Consider the following 21,862-nt stretch of genomic DNA (forward strand, 5'->3'; position numbering starts at 1 on the left):
AGACTGCAATCTCTGCTGCGATGGGTCCAGTTGACTGGCAAAAAACAGACTGCAATCTCTGCTCCATTAGGTCCAATAGACTGGCAAAAAACAGACTGTAATCTCTGCTCCGTTGGGTCCATTTGACTGGCAAAAAACAGACTGCAATCTCTGCTCCATTGGGTCCAGTTGACTGCCAAAAAACAGACTGCAATCTCTGCTCCATTGGGTCCAATTGACTGGCAAAAAACACTGCAATCTCTGCTCCATTGGGTCCAGTTGACTGGCAAAAACAGACTGCAATCTCTGCTCCTCTGAACTACTAAGTTCACCTTTACCCCAACTCACCATTGCAATTTTCTTTTCCTTTTGGTGAAATGTCCTTATAATGACTCTCTTGCTAGGCTCATTCATCTGCAGTGTCAGTGCTCTCTGAAGTTTCTGTCCATGTTCACCTGTTTTGTCCATGTTCACCTACACAAATTTAAACTGAATCTTAAACCTGTAAAAGGAGCAATAAAGGTCATGAGTCTTGTAACAACCCTACTCAGTGATCAGTCAAATACTTTAGTTTCATTCAAACCTACATTTATTTACTCACTGTACATATTTTGTCATCACTAATCATAAGCTCTCACACACACCTTGTCTACTTACCCTCGGTGCATCTAAGTGTCCATTGATGTAACTCAGGTTCACATTGTCGTCCCAGTATTCCTTGTAGTGTTTCGCTGCCCTATTCATGTATTTCCGGTGAACCCAACAGATCAAAGGAATGCCTGAAGAAAGAGAAACACAGTTAAGACCAATTAAGGGGTTTTTTTCTTCTTTTATTTTATACTCTATTCACTGACAGCATATCTAAGTCCAATTTCTTGTGGGGGACAAGGTCTGTTGTGTCCAGAGATGAATGTTGAAGGTGATGTGATATATTGGGGTGGAAATCGCACTAGTTCACTAGAGTGTGTGCTTTGGAATTTGCTTTGGAAGGCTCTAAATGGGAATGGAGTTTGGCATTTTGGTATGACAGCTACTTAATCAGGAGTCTGCTATTAGAGGTGCTATTTCTATGTGATAGATGTTTTGACTTGATTGGCCATGGACTCATATACATGGTCAGTTTGTTATTAGTTAGCTGGCTATTTTAGGGACATCAGTGTGAGATCAATTAAAAGTGTAATGGAATTATTTTAATTAAGAGTGGATGTATATATAAACATGCAAGAAAAGGAGTGAAGAAAGAGTCAAAAAGAGTCGATTAATCCAGAGAAGTGATAGAAAGCAAATCTGTCAAAAGTGATGGAAAATGTGCCGTACTTACTGATACCCAAAATAATAATTGCTGCTCCAAATGAGATACCAATTATTTCTGGTGTGCTAAGATATGTGTCCGTGGCATGGGTGCCGGAACCGGTATCTGTGGAGTAATTGGATGCCACCCGGGTATGGTCACTGGAGAGGGGACCCAATGTGGAAAGTGTCCGTGTGCCGTTGGCAATGAGGGCAGGGTTGTCACCACCGGTAGACGGACCCGATGTGAAGGAGTTCAACATGCCAGTATCAGGATGGGTAGTGGTGGTGGTGGTGGTGGTGGTGGTTGCAGCGCCCCCTGTTTGGGTGGCATTGTTCACCGTTATCACAACCTGGCTGCCACTGCTGCTGCTGCTACTATTACCTCCTCCGCTACCCCCACCACTCCCACCACTACTGCTGCTACTGCTGCTGTTGCTGCTGTGAGTCTGGGAGATATTCATTGCTATTTCTGCTGCTGCTGCTGCTAATGTACTTTGTTGTATTGTTGTTGTCCCTGTCGTCGTCTGTTGGACCCTAAATGGTGACCAAGTTCTAACTGATGTTGGAGTTGTTGATATTGGTGCCAATGATGTTGCGCTTCGGGCTGAACGGAGCTTCACAACAACACAACACTGTCCTGTCTCAACGAATTCTTCAAAGTTCAGTAATTTCTTTCTCAAAGTGGAACTCTGGTGAGTTTGCATGTTTCTCACATGGTCCGCTGACTTTGTGGCAATCGCAATCGTCAGTGGAAGGAGTGGATGAGCGCGAGTGCGTGTCGTCTTCGTCGTTGGAAGTTGAGTGTTAGAAGAATGAAAGGAAGGAGGCTGGCTCAAAGCGCTGCTAATCTTTGGCGTGATTATATTTCTGCGAAGTATTCGCTTTCTTTGCAGGACAAACTCCAGAGACTGGCTCAAAGGCCCAGACCTCTGGCCAGAGATATTAGATGAAAGGGTTAAAGGCTGTTGTGTTGACAAACTTTCCAATCTGAACATTGGCCCTGAACTACTTGGATCCCTCTGGCTATTGCTTTTGGCTGGAAGAGTTTTCGCTGTGGCTGCATGCTGGCTAGTAAGGGTGGCCAAATGCTTCATGGACGGAACAGTAAATTTCCTGGTAGACAATGACAGGTATTGTGTGTAGGACTGTTGCTGCTCTTGTTTGTGTGCTTGGTGATGGTGAGAGTGCTGGGGTTGTCTGCGAAATTCTTGGGGCTCCTGCTGCTCATGAGAGATTTTAGATGGATTGCGGTCAACTAGTTCGGAGACCTCTTTTTCCGTGGCAGCTCTGACTCCAGAAGTGCATTCTAAAGAATCTGGATCGAATAAAATTATCAGCACAAGTAGTGGAACATCTGAAAAACAAAAGGTGTAAAAAGAGATTTTAAATAGCAACAATTCATTTTCTTTCAGTTTTGTTATCATCATCATCGTCATCATTTTCATTGTTATTGATTTTATTTTTATCCAAGCTACTCCAAGACTCATCTAGAGACCTCAAATAACAGGAAGTTGGATATTTTACTATGGCTGCTATTTTAGGAGTAGCAATTATGTATTGTAGGGAAAGGTGATCAAAGAATTAAGAATTCCAATATTATTATAAAAGTGATCAAAGAATGAGAATTAAGATTCCATTATTATTATTATTATTATTATTATTATTATTATTATTATTATTATTATTAAGGTGGCGAGCTGGCAGAATGGTTAGCATGTCGGGCAAAATGCTTAGCGGTATTTTGTCTGCTGCTACGCTCTGAATTCAAATTCTGCCAAGGTTGACTTTGCCTTTCATCTTTTCAGGATCGATAAATTAAGTACCAGTAAAACACTGGGTTGATGTAATCAACTAGCCTCCTCCCCTCAAATTTCAGGCCTTGTGCATTATTATTATTATTATTATTATTAAGGTGGTGAGCTCACATAATCATTAGTATGTTGGACAAAACTGCAACATTTATTCCAGTTCTTTACATTCTGAGTTCAAATTCTGCAGAGATCAATCATGCCTTTCATCCTGTTGGGGTTGATGACATAAAGTACCAACTGTGCACTGGTACCCATGCAAACGACTAGCTCCCCCCCACCAATTCAGACCTTGCACCTATAGTAGAAAAAATTTTATTATTTTTATTCCTATTCTTCGTTTTCGAGTTATGTCATGTCTCAGCTCCTTTGCAGAAGAAACCCTAACACTTTCCTCAACATGGGTTGCTCTGAATATTGCTGCTGCCAACTTTTCATGCCAGGATATTGCTTTCTTTGAGACAGTCCTAAATGTATCGACAAGGAAAGATATCACGCTCACTTTACAAATCTCTATGAATGCATTTCACTTTCAATGCTGGGTTATTATAATAATAATAATAATAATAATAATAATAATATTACTACAGTAGTTTTCTAGTTCTTGTGTTCTTTCATTAACTGACTAATATTCTTTGTAGTTTGGGGACAAAACAGTGTCTTTTTGCTATTGTATAGAAAGTACTGCATGCATAGTAAATATGATTAAAGAGATTTCAAAGAGACAAACGTTGGTCCATTTTGGCAAAACATGTAGCATTTAGTAAAATTGGCAAAAAAAAAAAAAAAGTGAACTCTGTCTGAAACATTAGATTTCCCCACTCCTCCTCACACTGAGTTGCACTTCAGGAAATAGTTGAGAGAGAAAATAATGAGAAACAGCAGAGTTTTACATCCTTTTAGAACAACTGGCTGCAACTTAGATGCTGTCTCTCCTGTCAATTTTGCCCAGAACAAAGGCTCTATTGAATTTTCCTCATGACAAATTCAGTCTATCAAGTGCTGTCTGGTAACGCTAATTTCTGTCCTTCAGTTTGCATTTTGATTCTCTTGTGTTTATACAATCAACAATGTTTGCAGTTATTTTGTGTTTTATGTGATGTGACCTTGCAGTAAAAAAAAAATAGAAAAAAAAATCATTATCAATGGTGTGTGTGTGTGTGTGTGTATGTGTGAAAGGGTTGAAAACAACATTATTTCTCTGACCAAACCCTCCTCAATTACTTAAAATTTTATTTAAAACAAAATGGAGAGTAAGATGTCTTTTAATGAAATTGTTGACCAGTGGGTGCAAGTTATGAGAACATGGAAAAACCTAAAGCAATGATGATGATGATGATGTTGCTTTGTGACTGTTTTGTATGTAATGTTTTATATATATGAAACGATTGTGGTCAATAAAGAAAGGAGTATTATTATTATTATTATTATTGTTGCAGTTGAGCAAGAGTGAGCCAAGGGATTTGATCCCAAGTCCCTCATCAACCCTACATAAATAAACTGCCAAGTTCACAACTGGAACTCTGTTACTGTTGTCATTGATTGATCAAAGCAACTTATAAGCAAATACATTCTAACTGTGACCATCCAGTCTTATTTTCTTTCAAGCTAAACAATAAACCATACAAAAACAAAAAACTGATTGCTTACATCTATGAGGATGAAGCAGCCAAAAGGTCTGCAGCATCTGTCGGTCTGAACATGGGCAAGGCAGGTGTCTGATATGCAGCACTTGGTGAGGGCTCCAACAGTGACATCAACCTAGATAAAGGGTCTGCTTTGTACAAGGGTCCTACAACAAAGGAAACAAATTAAATGTTTAGCAAACAACAACAGTCAAGATGTAATGGTGGAAAAAAAACAAACCGACCAACAAATCCAGGTTGGTCCATTATGATGATGACGATGATGATGATGATGATGATGGTGACGAAAGTCAACAACAAGGACGAGTTGGAGGGGGGGTGTTATTGGATGTGGGACCAACTAAACATCAATGGGGAAGTTTGAACTCGACGAACAGGCATGGTTGGGCAGGGAAGAAACTCACTTTGTAACCATGTGGTTTGAGGTTCCATCCCAGTGCACAGCACTTTGGGCAATTAGCTTTTACTACATCCTTGGATCAACCGATGCCTTGCAAGGAAATTTGGGAGACAGAAACTGCATGGAAGCCCATCCTATGTGTGTGTGTGTATATGTGTCTTTGTCTTTACTCCACCCACTGCTTAACAACTGGTGTCAGCTTGTTTACATCCCTGTAACTTAGTAGTTTGGCAAAAGAGATCGACAGAATAAATACTGTGGTCAATTTATTCAATCAAACCCTTCACAGTGGTGCTCCAGCATGGTCACAGTCCAATGACTGAAACAAGTAAAAGATAAGCTATTGACCCCTTTTACAATAAAGAAAAACAAAAGGATTTTAGTCTGTTTTAACTACAGAGCCATCCCTCCATTTGTCCATCTCTGTTTCTAATTCTCTTTTCTGTCCCTCTCTCTCTATTCGTCCATCCATTTGTCTGTCATTCCGTGTATCCATGCACCAAACTAGTCAGATCTATATTAGTTATAAAAGAAGTAAAACTATACAAACAAAACAAAAATCCACCCCTTGAGCTGTGTAGAAATTTTAGAAGCCACAAAACTGAGCCAAATAGTTTTGTAGGAGTGAGTAACAGAGTATCAGGCTGTTGTTGTTTGTTGGCCAGAAAAGAGACCAAAATCTTGGGATACATTAGTCTCAACTTTGTTTGGGGAAATAGCCAAAAGCAAGCACCCAGTTCTTTCCCTGCTACTCAAAAGATTGTGCCAATACTTACAGACAGACGAATGCAAACTGCTAGAAGAATCTATAGGTATACATGTGTGTGTGTATTTGAGTAAACAAAGTATAATTGTAGTCCAAAGGACTTGTAGGCAAGTAGTAATATCAAAAACTAATGACAGAGAAACTTCAAATATAGCAACACATAATACTTCGTTATTTTACTGAATGGGGGACATTAATACATTTAGTTTATTTTGTAATTGGAGAACAACAACAAGGTTGGTCACAGGTCTCCAGCAAACCAGTCACGGCTTTGCTGCATTTTTGTTGACAACACAAAAAAAGTCTAACTTGGCAGGACAAATATCACAAAACAATAGTTTGATTTGAAAATGTTAACCCTTCTTTACATCCTTTCCTTATATATATATATATATATATATATATATATATGTGTGTGTGTGTGTGTGTGTATAAGTATGTATGTGTGAGAAATAACACAAATGGAACAAGGTGAATGAGAGAGAGAGAGAGAGTTAGGACAATGTGAGTGGTAACAACAGGTTAACAAATCATAAACACTAGAAAAAATAAAAAAAGTTGTTTTACAGTGAATTGTATGCTGAAAAGAAGGGAAAGGAAAAAAAACAAGAAAACTGATGTTTCGGGCAAACAACCCTTCATCAAACGTAGAATAAGAAAAGTATAAGAAAATAAACACTATTTGTTTAAAGCACATGTGCACACACACACGCGTGTGTGTGTGTGCAAATGATGGGGTTCCAGCCCGTTTTCTGTCAACAAAATTTGACTCACAAGGTAATGATCAATTGAAAGGGTAGCAGACACTCATCTAAGGGGCCATGCAAACTAAAGAACTACCTGTACATGTAGAGCCTTGTGCTAATATAATAACAATATTATTATTATTGTTGTTGATTGGGTGGGAGGTCTGCTGTATTGGCAGATCATTGGACAGAATACCTTGTGGTATTTAGTTATGATTCCTCACATTCTAATGTTGAAGATGATGGTTTGGCACAATTGTTAAAATGTCAGACAAAAATGCTTTGTGTTATTTCAGCTAGTTCTTTACATTTTGAGTTCAAATCATACCTAAATCAATTTTACCTTTTATCCATTTTGTAAATATGAGTTTGAGACAGAAAATATAAAGAAAAAAAAAAAACTCTCTGCCTGACAATGCTTGGACCTGGTGTCTGACCTGTTGCTGACCTCAAAATTAGTGATCATGCTCCCGTGCACATAAAAGCACCCACCACACTCTTGGAGTGGTTGGCATTAGGAAGGGCATCCAACTGTAGAAACATTGCCAGATCAGATTGGAGCCTGGTGCAGCTGCTGGCTCTCCAGACCTCAGTCAAACCATCCAACCCATGCTAGCATGGAAAACGGACGTTAAACAATGATGATTATGAAAAGATAGGTTTATCTAAAATGTTAGCAATTAATTTATAGCATATTACTTATTGTGTTACAGGTTTCAGTCATTGGACTGTGGCCATGCTGGGGCACCATTTTCAAGTGTTTTCATTTATTATAACAAACCCCTTCTGAGTAGTAACCTATGATATTTTATCATTAATGAAGACAATAAGCAAGATATTTGTTGTTAAAGTTAACAATTCTTGCACTTGCCAAAAACAATCAACAACAACTTCTGGTTTTAATATAAAAAAGCAAAATTGTTGCCACAACACATCAGTTTCAAAATGGCTAACACAAGTGACGAGAACATGTCATCCATTTCTTCAGTGGATATCGGCCTTCATTTGTCTTTTGAAGAGTCATCTTTTGACAATACCAATGATGACGAAGTTGTCCAACACATTGCACCATATCAATTTGATCCTTACTGGCCACTGACTGTGAAGAGGAAGGTGAGCCTAGATTAGGAAACCTTGACTGGTTATAGAAATATTCCAAATCAAAATTGTTCAAATGATCAAATACTCTGGCCTCAAGTGAGTTGAAAGTATGTCTGAATTATATGTAGGACATGAGATTGACGTGCTGTGGAGTCCGCCAGGCTGACCAGGAGGAAGATATCAGCACAATTTAATGACTTTAATTAGACTATTAAGCTTTGCTGTGACAATTATCAAAGTGTCAATGTTGTAAAGTTTTTATTCTCTATAATTAGCCTCTCATTTTGTTATAAGTCATAAATTCTTCCAGTATAAACAAGCTGGACACAACACCAGGCCTATTTTCAAAATAATAGGTCGTTTTCTACATCCCACATTTCTAGGCAATATTGCCAAAAATCACATTTCTTGATGTGTTAGACATGGACCTGTTATTATTTACCTTTATCCTATCCTACATTGACCTACAAGCATTTTAATTACATAAAATTCAACTCTATATGTTAATTGATAAATGAAGGGATACCCTGAGATAGGCTTGGGCATATCTAGGTTACCTCACATGTTAGGCATGACCGTTCGACGCTTTTTGAACCAATCTCCCAAAGTTTAATTTACTATTTATTTTTTTAAACTGTAATATAGAAATTTGTGGTCCTGGATTTATATGCAACAATCACAAGTGATATTAAACAATAATTTTTTTCTTTCCCTTTTCATAACAGCTGGGCATTCTTGTATGGGGATGGGGATGACAAGAATGCCTCATTGAGATCATCCAGTTTCCTCTTGAGATAAATAGACAGTAGGGATCTCAGGCATAAATGCTGAGTAGTGCTGTTAGTTGTAATGTTGTTTAATCACAGGTCTGTCCTGATCAAGCAGACCTAGGATTAGATGGCATTCCAGCCATGACCTCTCCCTTTTGTTTTTAAAGACTGCATCTTGGATCAATCTATCTAATTGTATGACCTGTTTTTAAGATGGTATGATTGGTTAATTGATTGGGAGAGAGAGAGAAGGCAAATGAAGACGGTTAGAACATACCAAATTATTAGGGGAGGGGGAGTAGGTTGGTGGATAAAAGAGGTAATGAGATGTGGTTGAAAATAAATTCCCCCCACCCCACCAACAGTTTAATTAATTCCTCTAGCCACTTGGTAATTAAACTGAGTTTTTATCTTTTTAATTAATATGGTTACTGATTACTTTCCTTCTGTTGTTGTATTTTATTATTTATGGAGGTTGTAGTAGAGTTGTTGGTGTGGTTGTTTAATCAAATTCAGACAATCAAAGGTGTTCCAGGTATGACCATCCCATCTTTAGATATAACGGGCCTCACAGAGGCGAGATGGCTGAGTTCCTTTCAAGCGTTGGGCCTCATGGAGGCAATGACTGAGACCTTTGGCATTATGTTGTGCTTCAGAAGAAGAAGACCCCTCAAGCCAAGTAAAATTGCAGTCGTGGCAGATACCGGTGTCACACAAATGGCACCATTACACTCTCGGAGTGGTTGGTGTTAGAAAGGGCATCCAGCCATAGAAAACCATGCCAAATCAGACTGGATCCTGGCGTACCAGCCCAGCCAAACCGTCCAACCCATGCCAGCATGGACAACGGATGCTAAAAGATGATGATGATGATGATGATGATGATCTGTATAGGTGCAGGTGTGGCTGTGTGGTTAAGAAGCTTACTTTCTGTGTTCTGCGGTTCAGTCATACTACACAGCACCTCGGCTAAAGGTTTTCTTTTATAGCCCCAGGCCAATTAAAGCCTTCTCAGCAGATTTGGTAGATGAAAACTGAAAGAAGCCTGTTGTGTGTGTGTGTGTGTACGCCCTTGTCTGGACATCACATGATGGTTGTTATAAATGTTACCATCATACAAGTGAAGATATTCATTTGCAGTCTTCCATGAAAACCATGTTTGGTCCTGGAGAAATAGTCATTTGGAAACAGGCAAAGGGTTGAGCATTCCCCCTAGAATTTTTATTCTTCTCATCATTCCTGCAAGGGTTGACTTACAAAGGTTCAAGAGGGGCATTTAACAGCATCAATCTCTCTCACCAGTACAGACTTTTGGAGAAGGTGGGGGGGGGTACAAGGGCCACAAGCATTGCTCTTTTCTCTGGACCCAGCAAAAGAAAAGAAAACATCTTGTCCATTATCCAACAAGGGAACTTCAAAGTATGGTCATTCAACCTACTAGAAATAGCAAAGAAATTTCCCTCAAATCACACCCTACCATTCTTAAAAAACAAGACCATCGGATCATGTAGTCTTCTATATTTTTTAGCAACACTGCAAGATGTTTATTGATCAGTTGTTGATTGGATTTTGCTCCAAATGTGGAGCCTTCCGACAGTGGTGAGTGGCATTGATATTGCCAAGGAAGATCCGGGTTGTCTCAAATTGTAGCACCCCTTCCTTTTTCCTGTCCTCCACCGGATGCAGCTGTTACCACTCAAGCTAAAAGCTAAGCCGATCACTTACACACACACAAAGGAATGGTCACCACAAGCTTTGAGAAGAAATCTTGATTAGGAAAGACCTAAGACAAATAAATGGCCATTGTAGCAGGTTATCACTGAGTGAGTAGACTTATGATCAAAACCATTCTGACGGTGACCACCAATACTGAATCTGTGACTAAATTGTACAGTACGACCTTCTTTTTAGAAAAGAAAAGGTGAGATTTAATGAAGATTTGGCTGCTATTTTTAGCAAGTGAAGCAACAGCATTTTCTTGTAGTTGTTTGTAGCATAATACATAAGAGTACTAGAAATAAAGAGTTGTAAAGCTCAATCCCAATGAAAGAATGAATGAGGACTAATGATTGTCAGAAAGAGAACCAAATGAAAATATTTTCCATTCATAATTTCAGATTAAAACTTGGGAAAATTTCTCCTTCACACTAAAGACTCATCTGAAATACTTAAGCATCGAATCTGCTCGTTAGCGAATGAATTTTAATTAATCTGCTCGTTAGCGAATGAATTTTAATTAATCTGCTCGTTAGCGAATGAATTTAAATTAATCTAGAATTAATCTCGATGCAGGAATAGCTGTATGGTTAAGAAGATCAACTTGCAACCATGTTGTTTCAAGTTCAATCCCAGTTCAGGCAAGTGTGTTGTTCTATAGCCCTGGGTCAACAAATGCCTTGAGTGAGAGAAACTGTATGGAAGCATATTCTTTATAAATGTGTTTGTTCTGTCTTCTCCCTACTGCTTAACAACCAGTGTTGGTTTGTTGGCCTTCGTAACTTAGCAGTTCAGCTGAAGAAACTGATAGAATAAGTACTGGGGTTGATTTGCTGAATCAAACTCCTCAAGGTGGTACTCCAGCATAGTCAGAAGTGGAATGTTTTGATCATACTCACTCAGAGCTGACCCAGGGTTAAACATTGACATTTACAACATACTGAAGGACATTATGATCTTCAGCTAACATTCCAGATTCCAGTGCTGTTATGGAGTTGGATCTACAGGTCCTGTTGGTTATCTATGACAGGCTGACTACTTGTGTGCCACACGGCCAGAGATCAATAATGGGTCACCTGCAGTTAAACATCAACTCGACCATTCATCATCAACAAAAAGCTATTTACTTTTGCAAGGATATTTTCTTTGTATTCTTTTTTTTTTTTTTTTTTTTTTACTAAGGACTTTGATTTAAAGGCAAACAGAGAAGGGAAACCGGACATTCATGAGTTCCTCAACAGAGATTACAAATGTCACATTCATTGAAATTGGATTATAACTTTGAGATGGGGGGGGGGAAGAGTAGATAGGTAAACCTTCCAGAATTCCAATATTTCTAAACAAACACAAAATCAAAAAGTTTTAACAATTTATTAATAACTAATAACAATAATGACGATGACGATGATAATCCACTTTGAAAAAAAACACCCTTTCATCTTTCCCAACATAATTGTACGGTTTATTTATCACCGGGTCAGTCTGGAACTGGAAGTTATTTAAATAAAATATAAAACTAAATAACAAAAAAATCAGAAATCAATTCATGTGAGAAAATGACTAAATACAAATATTGGAGAAAAACAAAACTCAATCAATATCGTACATTGTGAGGACAAAAGAGTTGGCAGAGGCTGGTCTTCACATGGTCTCAGATTATCTCATTTAGAATAATATTTTGGGTGTCAGGGTTAGTTGTTAAAATTTAGCCAGGTCAATAATATAAACACTAGTAATATATAGATTTTTAATAAAAGCACAGGGGACCAAAACTAGGGGCCAAATGTAGTTGACTTAACTGGTACTTATTTCATTGACCCTGGAGGGATGAAAGAGAAAGCTAACTCAGAAAGTAAAGACATGTAGCTAAATACCACAAGTAATTTTGTCTGTTGCTCAACCAATTCAACCAATCCAGTCATTACAAGTAATACATGAGGGTCAACTAGAGTAGCTGGTTGACCTCTGTCCATCATTGTCAATTGACGCCCACTTTTTCTTGCTTGCATGGGTCAGGTAGAATTTATTGAGGCAAATTTTCTTTGGTCAGGCACCCTTCCTGTTACTGATCCTCACCTGTTTCCAAGTAAGGCAATCTTTCTCCATGGTTGAACAAATTTTCACGGATGACTGGAGCTGAACAACATTGTTTGTATAAAGGTGGTGATGCTAGTTTACAACCCTAATATGGTGTTACTTTGGTATGTGCTCAACACTTTATGTTGTGATCGACAACAAGACAAGTTAGACTTATCAAGAACAGCTTTTGTAGCTGATCTTCATTCGATTCACCAATAAAATTAGTAAACTTGTTTCAAATTTGCTTCCTTCTAATTTCTTTTTAATAATAAATGTATAAAAATTTTAATTATCAATTTTTCACTTTTCTAACTGATGTTCGTTTGATTTGCCCAATAAATTTGTAAACTCATTTCAAATCTGCTTCATTTTGTTGTTGTTGCTGTTTGTATTGACAGAATTGAAAAATCAGACAAAAATACTCTGTCATACGGTATTCCAGTTTAGTCTTTCTGAGTATAAAATTCTGTTCAGGATCAGCTTTCAGCTTTTCATCTTTTTCTTTTAAGGATCAATAAAATATAAGTACCAGTTATGTACATGGGTCAATGATTTTTTTAAAAAACCCTCCCCTCAAATTTCTGGTCTTGTTCCAATGCCAGAAAACACTCCTACCCACACTGCTAATCCTCTCTCCTGGGAGGGAGGAAAAAAGAAAAGAAATTTTGTAAAAAAGACACACACACACACACACACACACACACACAATACTAGTGAAATAAAAAAAAAAGTCATACATTTACATAGTTGCAGGGTAAAAAAATGAAAACAAAGAGAAGGAAAATTAAGTGAAACAAAACCAGAGGCGACCACAATGGAACAAAACAGATGTGTGTGTGTGAGTGTTCTAAGTTTGGAATCAAGAATCAGTGATGTGTTAGTAAGTCAACAAGAGTTGGTGGTAAAATAGCAAACTGCTGAACACATGATTGGACAGGTAGGAGGCTGCTGGTGGGGGTGAGGGGGCTGTTGCATGTGAGATAATAACATACAGATGGTAGTGTTATGTCTGATGATGATGTTATTGTTGATGGTGCTGTAGTTGTAGATGATGGTAATGATGATGATGCTGGTGAGTGTGTAGATGATGATGATGATGATGGCAAGCTTGAACGTCCATGCACTGGCCATTAATCCAATTAACCTGTTCACTCAGCTCTTTGGAATTCAAAGTTAGAGAGAATTGGGAGAATACTACTACTACTACTAATAATAATAATAATAATAATAATAATCTCATTATTCTTTTATTGCCCACAAAGGCCCAAGACGTTGGTGATGGTAGAAAGGCAAAATCTAAAAGAAAACAAGAAACTAATGAAGTTTATATTCGAGCAAAACATGAAATCAATAAAACAATAAAGACAAATAAATGAATAAGAACAACAAAATAACCCCAAATTGGGGTGGGGGTGTGAACCAAGAGGGTGATTTGGGGCATCCCTCAACACAACCCTGGGTTACACTAACACACCAAAGACAAATGCCATCTTCCCATTCTTGATGCTAGTCTAAGATTGGTGAGGTTCCTGGCCAGAGAGAAAAGCTCTGTTCTCAAAAACTTTCAACACCATCCATCTACCTCACAGCTTTCTTTGGCACAGCCACCACGAACGGGAGAAAGGTCACCGACTTTTCTTTGCCAAATCAAGTGGGGGTGGGGTGGGGGGTTTGGATTTGGCTGAGAATTGAATCTGTGCCACAAGCAATCACAGATATTTGTGTTAAGCCCACAAAGCAGAATGCGGTAATTGAAATGCTTTCATCATCTCATACACATCTTGGGACAGGTTCAGTTGTTGTGACCCCTGCAGCAGTGTCAGGCCAAGATAGAAATGTCCCTCATCTCCAAAGCTCAAAACTCATCCAGAAGAGACTGTCCTAGTTGACATTGATAACATGTTGCAGGCCATGGTGACTTCTACCTTCTGCTAATCTATACAACGGTTGGTTTTCTCCCAATGACACTGTCTGGAGGGCAGAGTGCTGCGTGGACTTGCCCCCTCCAGGTTCGATCACTTCAGTTGACTACTTTTATCTCTGATGTGTCTGACACTCTGCTGCTGCTGCTACTGTGTGTGTGTGTATGGCAAAGCAGGATTGAGCTGAAGAAAAGACTAGGCATAAGAAGGAGTTACAACATGCAAGAGAAACAGCTGTAAGGCAGATGACAGGAAAGAGATTCGTGTGAAAAAAGGGGACAGTGAAAGAGGAAGGCCCAAGGCAGGTGTGGGCAGAGATGGTGAAGTCTGGTTACAGAATAATGAACCTCACAAAGGAGATGACAAAAAAATGGTAGGACACTGAGTTGGAGAGGACACACCCCAAGGTAGGCAGCTATCATTTACTAGTTTCAGTCATTCAACCATGGCCATACTGGAACACCACTGTGAAGGGTGGAGCTGAACAAACTGAACCCAGGATTTACATTTTTTTTTTAATTAAGTCTTATACTTATTCTATCAGTCTGTTTTATCAAACTGCTAAGTGTTGTGAATGTAAATGAATCAACACCAGTAGTCAAACATTGGGGGATAGTGATCACACACATACACAGGTTGCCATAAGGTTTCCATCTGCCAAATTCCCTCACAAGACATTGGTCAGCTCAAGGCTAAAGTAGAAGACATTTGTCCAAGGTGCTTTGACTGGGACTGAACCTGAAACCATGTGGCTGGGAAGTTTCTCAACTACACAGCCATGCCGGTGCCTACATGATCAAAATTTACATTTTTTTATATTTAAGGTGATAGACAATGCTTTGAGGGAAATTAGCTGCCACTTCTAGCAAAGCGAACATGTGTAGAGGCTCCCCCTGTAAACATCAATATTGTCTTTCACATTACGCCAGGCCCCTAATTCCCCCACCTCCACCAATGTAATGGCAACATTAATCAAGAACTATGAAGCACCCTTCCCCTGAATAACCGCCATTACTCCCTTCCCACAGCAACAAACACCCATTAGCCCCCCTCCTCCCCCCATACCAACCATTAACTCAACAATTATCACCAATGGGAAATGAGGGGAGCCCCTATATGTGGTTGCTCAACCTGCTGGAAATAGCAGCCAAATCTCCCTCAAACCACAGACATGGAAAGAAGGACACATTGAGGTAATGTAGACTGGAACAAATAATGATGAGATGGTCACAGCTTGATTGCCTTTGATCCTAGGCTTGCTTGATCAGGGCTAACCTGGGGCTAAACTTCATCATCATCATCCAATACTCCAAGGCAATGCAGCAGCTTCTATATGGTCACTTTGCTTGCTGGAAATAGAAGATAAATTACCCTGTAATTACATTGTACTGTCTTAAACCCACAAGGACACCTTGGATAATGTGTAACCAGATCCATTGTACACCATGTTTGAAGAGACATTTGAGAAGGTCATGGCTGGAATCAGAACCTCAAACATCACTCTGCTGAATCAGGACAGCTGGGACGAAACAAACAACCAAACAAATATTAACTTCAAACTACCACCACCACCACTCCTATAACTACTGCTACTCCTCCTTCTTCTCCTCCTCCTCCTCACACCACCAAGTACCATAACTAATCATGCCCCACTGACATCCCACCCCCCTTTTACGACTATTTCTAGCTTCGCATGAAAATAGAAAAGATTTCACACTTGAGTGAATCACTACAAAACAACAACAAGGCAATCACAATTATCACATTTCATTACATAAAAAGGTATTTAAATTAAATGTATGTGTGTGTGTGTGTATACACATGGATACGTATACAAGCAAGCAGAGGGGGGGGGGAGTGCATACATTTATGCTTATAGAATTATTGCACAAGATGTGTGTGTGTGTGTAAAGAAGGCAATGAGCAGAGAGGTGTAAATCTATCCTGTTTTGTTGAAAAGGCAACAGTTATTCGAGGACTGGTAGAATATTACATTGGAATAAATACTGTGGGTGACTGAAACCATGGCAGGCAGTGCCCCAGCATGGCCACAATCCAAAACCAGTAAAAGAATATGCACACATAAATAAGTTATATGTACCACACATACACACACGCTGAAAGAGTGATCATGTCTATGTTAAAACACACACACACACACACACAACAAAAGCCGGTCTCGTGTTCAGAAGCTCGTTAGGACAGAAATTACAGTTTCTAAGACACATAAATGACTCCCCAGCCCATCACCCTCGTTCCTAAATGGGAGGCTGGTCTGTTGTTGCCAGGTGAAACACCTAACAGCTATTGGGACTCCTAGACAACTGAGCAAACTTGAAATGAAGGAAATTAGGTTTTTATAAATGGAACACTCAAAGCAGATAAAGTTGTAGAATTGGGGATTTAAAAACACCCCTTACCTGTTGCCCTTTGACCCTTTTCCATCCAAGGGATTTTTCAAACTGATATTTACATGCTATTATTTCTAACTTTAAGTTTCTCTGTTAAAATGGATTGAATCAAGTTTGCTCAGCAGAGTTTCTGAATTCTTCTAATGCAGTGAAATGCCTTCCTCAAGGATCCAATGTGCTACCTGGTCTTGGAATCGAACCCAAAACCTAACAATCATGAGCCCAACACCCTAACCACTGTGCTATGTACATTCATATGTACACACACACATTACTGCATACAAAGAAATACCTACATGAGAGAGAGAGAAGGGGAGAGGCAGACAGGGACCAACAGAAAGGCAAGAAGAAAACAATGAAAAGGGAGATGAGAGCTATGAGTATAAAATGTACTGGTTTTAGCCGAGAGTCTGAGAGTTCAATGGCTGCAATGTGAGAGTTGGAACCAGCAGGAGGACAGGCTTAAGCAAGTTGCTCTATGAAATAGAATACTGCAAATTACAGCTGGGAGATTTAGCTAATAGGATTAGTGTAGATTATTGCGCTATATGGATTAGGAGATGATAGAACTTTTTCTTACACATGCAAATGTGTACGGAAAGCAATCAGTCAATATGTGTGTGTGTGTGTAGGCGATTATTTGTGCTCAATAAAGAGTGCAAATGAATGTTTGTTTGGAAAAGAATGTGTGTGTGTATGTGTACACACACACACACACACACACACACACACACACACCATACAGGTATGTTTATGTAGGCAGGAATATGTGTTTCTATGCAATAGCAAGCATGTGCAAATGTGTGTTTGGATGCAATAATCAGTGTGTGTGTGTGTGTGTGTGTGCACATGCCAGCAGGTGTGAAGTGTAATACAGGTGTGTCTGTGTGAGTTTGAAAAAATAAAATTAAGATCACAAAAAGAACTTTAAAAATAGTTTCCTCTTATGCAGTAGTAGTAGTAGTCTACTGTCCAAATCTGTAATCAATAGAATTACTATTGTAATTACAAAAGCTAATTGTTAAGTAATTATTCACCACATTATTACATTTGAAGCCTAACAACTCGAGCAACACTGGTACGCCACCTTCTGGTGAGTGACTGAAGTAGAGAGATTACTCAACCTGGTAGAAATAACAGTCACATCTCCTCCTGCAAATCACATCTCAACATTGAAAATATGTGAAGGACATATCAAATAATGCCATCCTAGATCCCTCTACAAAGATAATATGAAATGATAACAAATCCCTGTTATTACAGCAGCCATGACAGGCTGTGGCCCTTAATAATTAGACAGGCATATCCCTTGACAGAGTGTGATGGTTCCACATTGTTGCTAGACCAATCTCTGTATCTTGACATCTCAGGGGTGGGGAGTCTCATGTTTGCAGACAAAATCTCAATTTCATTTGGATGAAATCTCTAAAAATCTAGAATGAAAAAAAGCTTTAAGACTAAACAAAAGCAGTCGTTTAAGTTGTATATCTTTGTATTTGTCAATTAGAAGATTATGGGTGCAGGTGTGGCTGTGTGGTTAAGAGGCATGCTTTTTCAACCAGGTGCTCTTGGGTTCAATCTTCTGGCTTGCTGGTTCCGTTTGAACTGTCCAACTCATGCCAGCATAGGAAACAGATGTTAAAAGGATGCTGATTTAGTCATAGCTGCTGGAAATGGTTTCTCACATGCAACTGTGTCTTTGTAGTAAAAACTATTTCAAATAACCTCAAATCCCAGATCACCTGGCTACCAAGAATAGGAACCAGAATTTTATCTGTGAAAGACTAACATCAGAAGGAGACTTCAACTAGATTTGGTTCTTAAAAAGTAATTTAGAGGCTAAAGAAACATATTTTTTTTATTGTGTGGTTTCTTTGGAGCTAGATGAGCTCAGGTGATTTAGAATTGTGTGTCTGATCTTGGAACACATGCAGATGGTTGTGGTGGGAAGAAGTGTTGAGGTGTTGCAATGAAGTTGTGATTTGAAGTTTATTTTGTGGTGTTGGAGACAGACAAAAATGTTTATGCAAAAAGTCACATATATAAACCTATACATACAGACAGATAAAGATCTATCAACACATAGAGCTATACAAAGTCATAGAAATCAGTTGGTGCATAGACACATGCACACAAACGTATTCACATTTACGTGCACACAGATAAATGTATTCTTTCTCTCTCACATGCACAATTCTCCATAAATATAATTTTATGAGAAAGTTACTCGACAATATCTAATGAAGGTTATTTTTAACAAAATCAAATAAACAAATGTCATCACAATTTCAAAAGAAGAAACACAAAACAAAAAACTCCTTTTTTTGCCAACCAAACACAGCCATAATTAACACCACTGCATCACTGCAACCAACACACAGAAGATTGTTTATGAATCAAGAAACATCCCCCCCCCACCTCTCATTGCCTCCCCACCTCCTCTCCCTCTGTCTTTATTCTGTCAGTCTGCATATCACCATCAAAGTATTAGTGAGTGTGACCTGATGTATCAGTGAAGGCCCACATCCGTTTCTGAGCTGAGGTGTATCCCTGTGTGTGAGTGAGTTTTTGTCACCATGACCTTGTCTCTTTGACGCAGCTGAATAGTGTCATGTAGAGAGGGAGGGAGGACACGGCTGGCCGGACTTTGAAAGCTGTTTTGGCGGCAACAGCACTTTCGGATGCTGGAGGCAGACAGACACACATAAAAATAGAATGAGAGATGGAGAGAAATGGGGGAAAGAACAAGAGAAACCTTAAACCAGCTGTTAAATGAGCCAACATTGAATCAGTGATGCCAAATAGGCAGTGCCAAAACAGCTATGCCAAAACGTCTCATATCCAATGACAGAGTTACTATCACTACCTTGTGTCTCTCTCTCTCTCTCTCTCTCTCTTCCTCCCTTTATACCTTCCTTAACTATAATGATGATGATGATGATGATGATGATGATAATGAAGGTGAGACTACATACAAGAAATTCTGTCATATCAAATAGGTTAGTTGAAAGTATAAGACTAAACATAATCACAAGCACAGAGGGCGGTGGAGCGTCAGACAAAAATGCTTTGTGGTAATCTGGGATTTTTACATTCTAAGCTCAAATGCCCGAGTTCACCAGAGCTGATTTTACCTTTCATCCTTGCAAAGTCAATAAAAAAAAAAGTACCAGTCAAGTACTGGGGGATATCCAACTAACCCCTCCCCTCAAACTGGTGGCTTTGTGCCTACATCAGAGGATCATTACAGCCATATTGAAACTGGGGTAGTGGTGGTAGTAGGGGGAATATGAGGAGGTGGTAGGGAGTAGGGAGTGTGGAGTGGTGGTGGTGGTGGTGGTGGTGGGTATCAAAGAAGAGAGAAGAGAAGATAATGGTTGAGAGAACCATGTTAGTAGCTTCAGCTATTTAGTGTGTGCATGAGTGCGTTTGTACACGTGTCTGTGTGCGTGCATGCTTTTGTATATGTGTGTACGTGTACGTGTGTAAATCTGTGTGGGATTATGCCTGAGCATGGGCATTGCAATCTGTGTGTATGTGTGTGTGTGTATGCACTTAGTGCATGCCTGTATCATGAGCATTGCAATCTGTGTGTGTGTGTGTGTGTGTATGCACTTAGTGCATGCCTGTATCATGTTCTTTAAACAAATCCATTCCCGGACTCACTCACTCACTGACTAATGCTATTCCAATTCTTCTGGAAGCTTCTCTCTCATATCGTCACACTTACTTCCAATGGAAGTTCCGCCACACTAAACTTTCCTCCACCACTGCCACCCCCACCCACACAAGACTAGATGCTGGATGCTGCAGCACTGACTCGCATTTACTCAAAATCAAGATATTTTGATATGTAAGGGATGTGAGTGGAGTGAAAAGGGATGACAGAGATGAACAAGAAGTGGAGGCATTCATGCCTTTTCCAATAGCATTGATTAAGATTAGAGGCAAACACAAGCAATTTCTGACAATGGTCCAAGACAGCCGCCTGTGTGTTTGACAGAATATGGTGGATGGGACTTAGTTTGTCTCGAGTCATTTAACACTGCAAAGACAATATCATGGTTTCTGTTCCACTGTTTTCGTCATCTTTCATAAACATAAAAACAATCCAATGATGGAGTCTCAGTGTAGTCACTCAACCTGCCAGAAATAGCAGCCAAACCTTCCTCCATTCATTCCCCTCATCTTAGAAAGGGTCGTGTTGGAGAATGTGGTTATTGGTTTTCAGCACAATAATTTTCATTAAAGACCTGCTGGATCAAACATTTCTCGAAATATCAACCATCAAAATCCACACAAAGTAAACAGATCCCAAACTAAAAACTGAAAAATTTCAAGGACAGACAAAATCACAACCCTACACGAAAAGGACTTGGTGTCTGAAGGCATCAATTCTCCATCTGCTATCACTATTTGTATCAACACTGTCAAATTAAATTATCTGGAAACTACAAAAACCCAAGTGAAGTAACATCTACAAGCCTTTCACTCCCTCTGCAGGCTCTCAAACATCCTAGAAAACCTAATCCATAACATCATTAATCTTGAGAATCATTTTTTTCAAATCCCATCACAGTTCAAACCCTGACACTCAAATAGCACATTAGTAACCAGACAGAGGACAATGCTTCCACAACCTACCATTTCCAGAATGGAATAGCACAGAAATCTCTCTTCTTAATCATTTTAGCCTAAAATAAACTCCCAGACTGTCACGAAAGAGGCAAACTTATCTCGTGTAGCATTGCATTCTCATTTCCTCACCATTTTCCCGGTTGCTGCAGTATCACTCCAACTCTGGTTAAATCACCTGATTTTTAAACAACCACACACAAACATACTTCCACATTTAGAGAGAGAGAGAGAGAGAGAGAACAGGAGCAACATTAAGACATCTGATGTCAAATAATTCAGTGTTGAAGTGACATGAAAACGGTTGGAATTAAAACATCTCCTCGGACCCTATAAAGTAGCTTCTTCAAATCTCAGTATCTCTTCCTACCAGTAGCACTAAAGAACATCTGAAAGAACCAGTGATTCTATCCAATCACGTACACACGCACACACACTGGCAGGTACAATTCTTCCACAATACTGACAACACAAATACAAGACACTAAAGACATAAAATAATGCCACAGATATCAGATTTGGTCACAGAAACAAATAGCAACAATGGTGCCAGCTGTGTCAGGGCCAAAATCTCTCCACACCAAACCAAA

At 39.2% G+C, this 21,862-nt stretch overlaps 1 protein-coding gene across 3 annotated transcripts in view; it reads right to left on the reverse strand.

Moving 5' to 3' along the window:
• Positions 1 to 343: 343 nt before the first annotated feature.
• Positions 344 to 21,862, reverse strand: part of LOC106883300 (uncharacterized protein DDB_G0271670) — a 40,622-nt gene continuing 19,103 nt past the window's right edge. For all 3 annotated transcript variants that reach the window (XM_052975942.1, XM_014934260.2, XM_052975943.1), the window contains 3 exons: positions 4,731 to 4,872; positions 1,301 to 2,626; positions 344 to 758 (listed from right to left, as the gene is read on the reverse strand). In XM_052975942.1, coding sequence (XP_052831902.1) covers positions 604 to 758; positions 1,301 to 2,626; positions 4,731 to 4,767 — 1,518 coding nt within the window. In that variant the 5' untranslated portion in view covers positions 4,768 to 4,872 and the 3' untranslated portion in view covers positions 344 to 603. The remainder of the gene's footprint in view (positions 759 to 1,300; positions 2,627 to 4,730; positions 4,873 to 21,862) is intronic.

Source organism: Octopus bimaculoides, chromosome 23, assembly GCF_001194135.2.
Source record: "Octopus bimaculoides isolate UCB-OBI-ISO-001 chromosome 23, ASM119413v2, whole genome shotgun sequence".
NCBI classification, from domain to species: domain Eukaryota; kingdom Metazoa; phylum Mollusca; class Cephalopoda; order Octopoda; family Octopodidae; genus Octopus; species Octopus bimaculoides.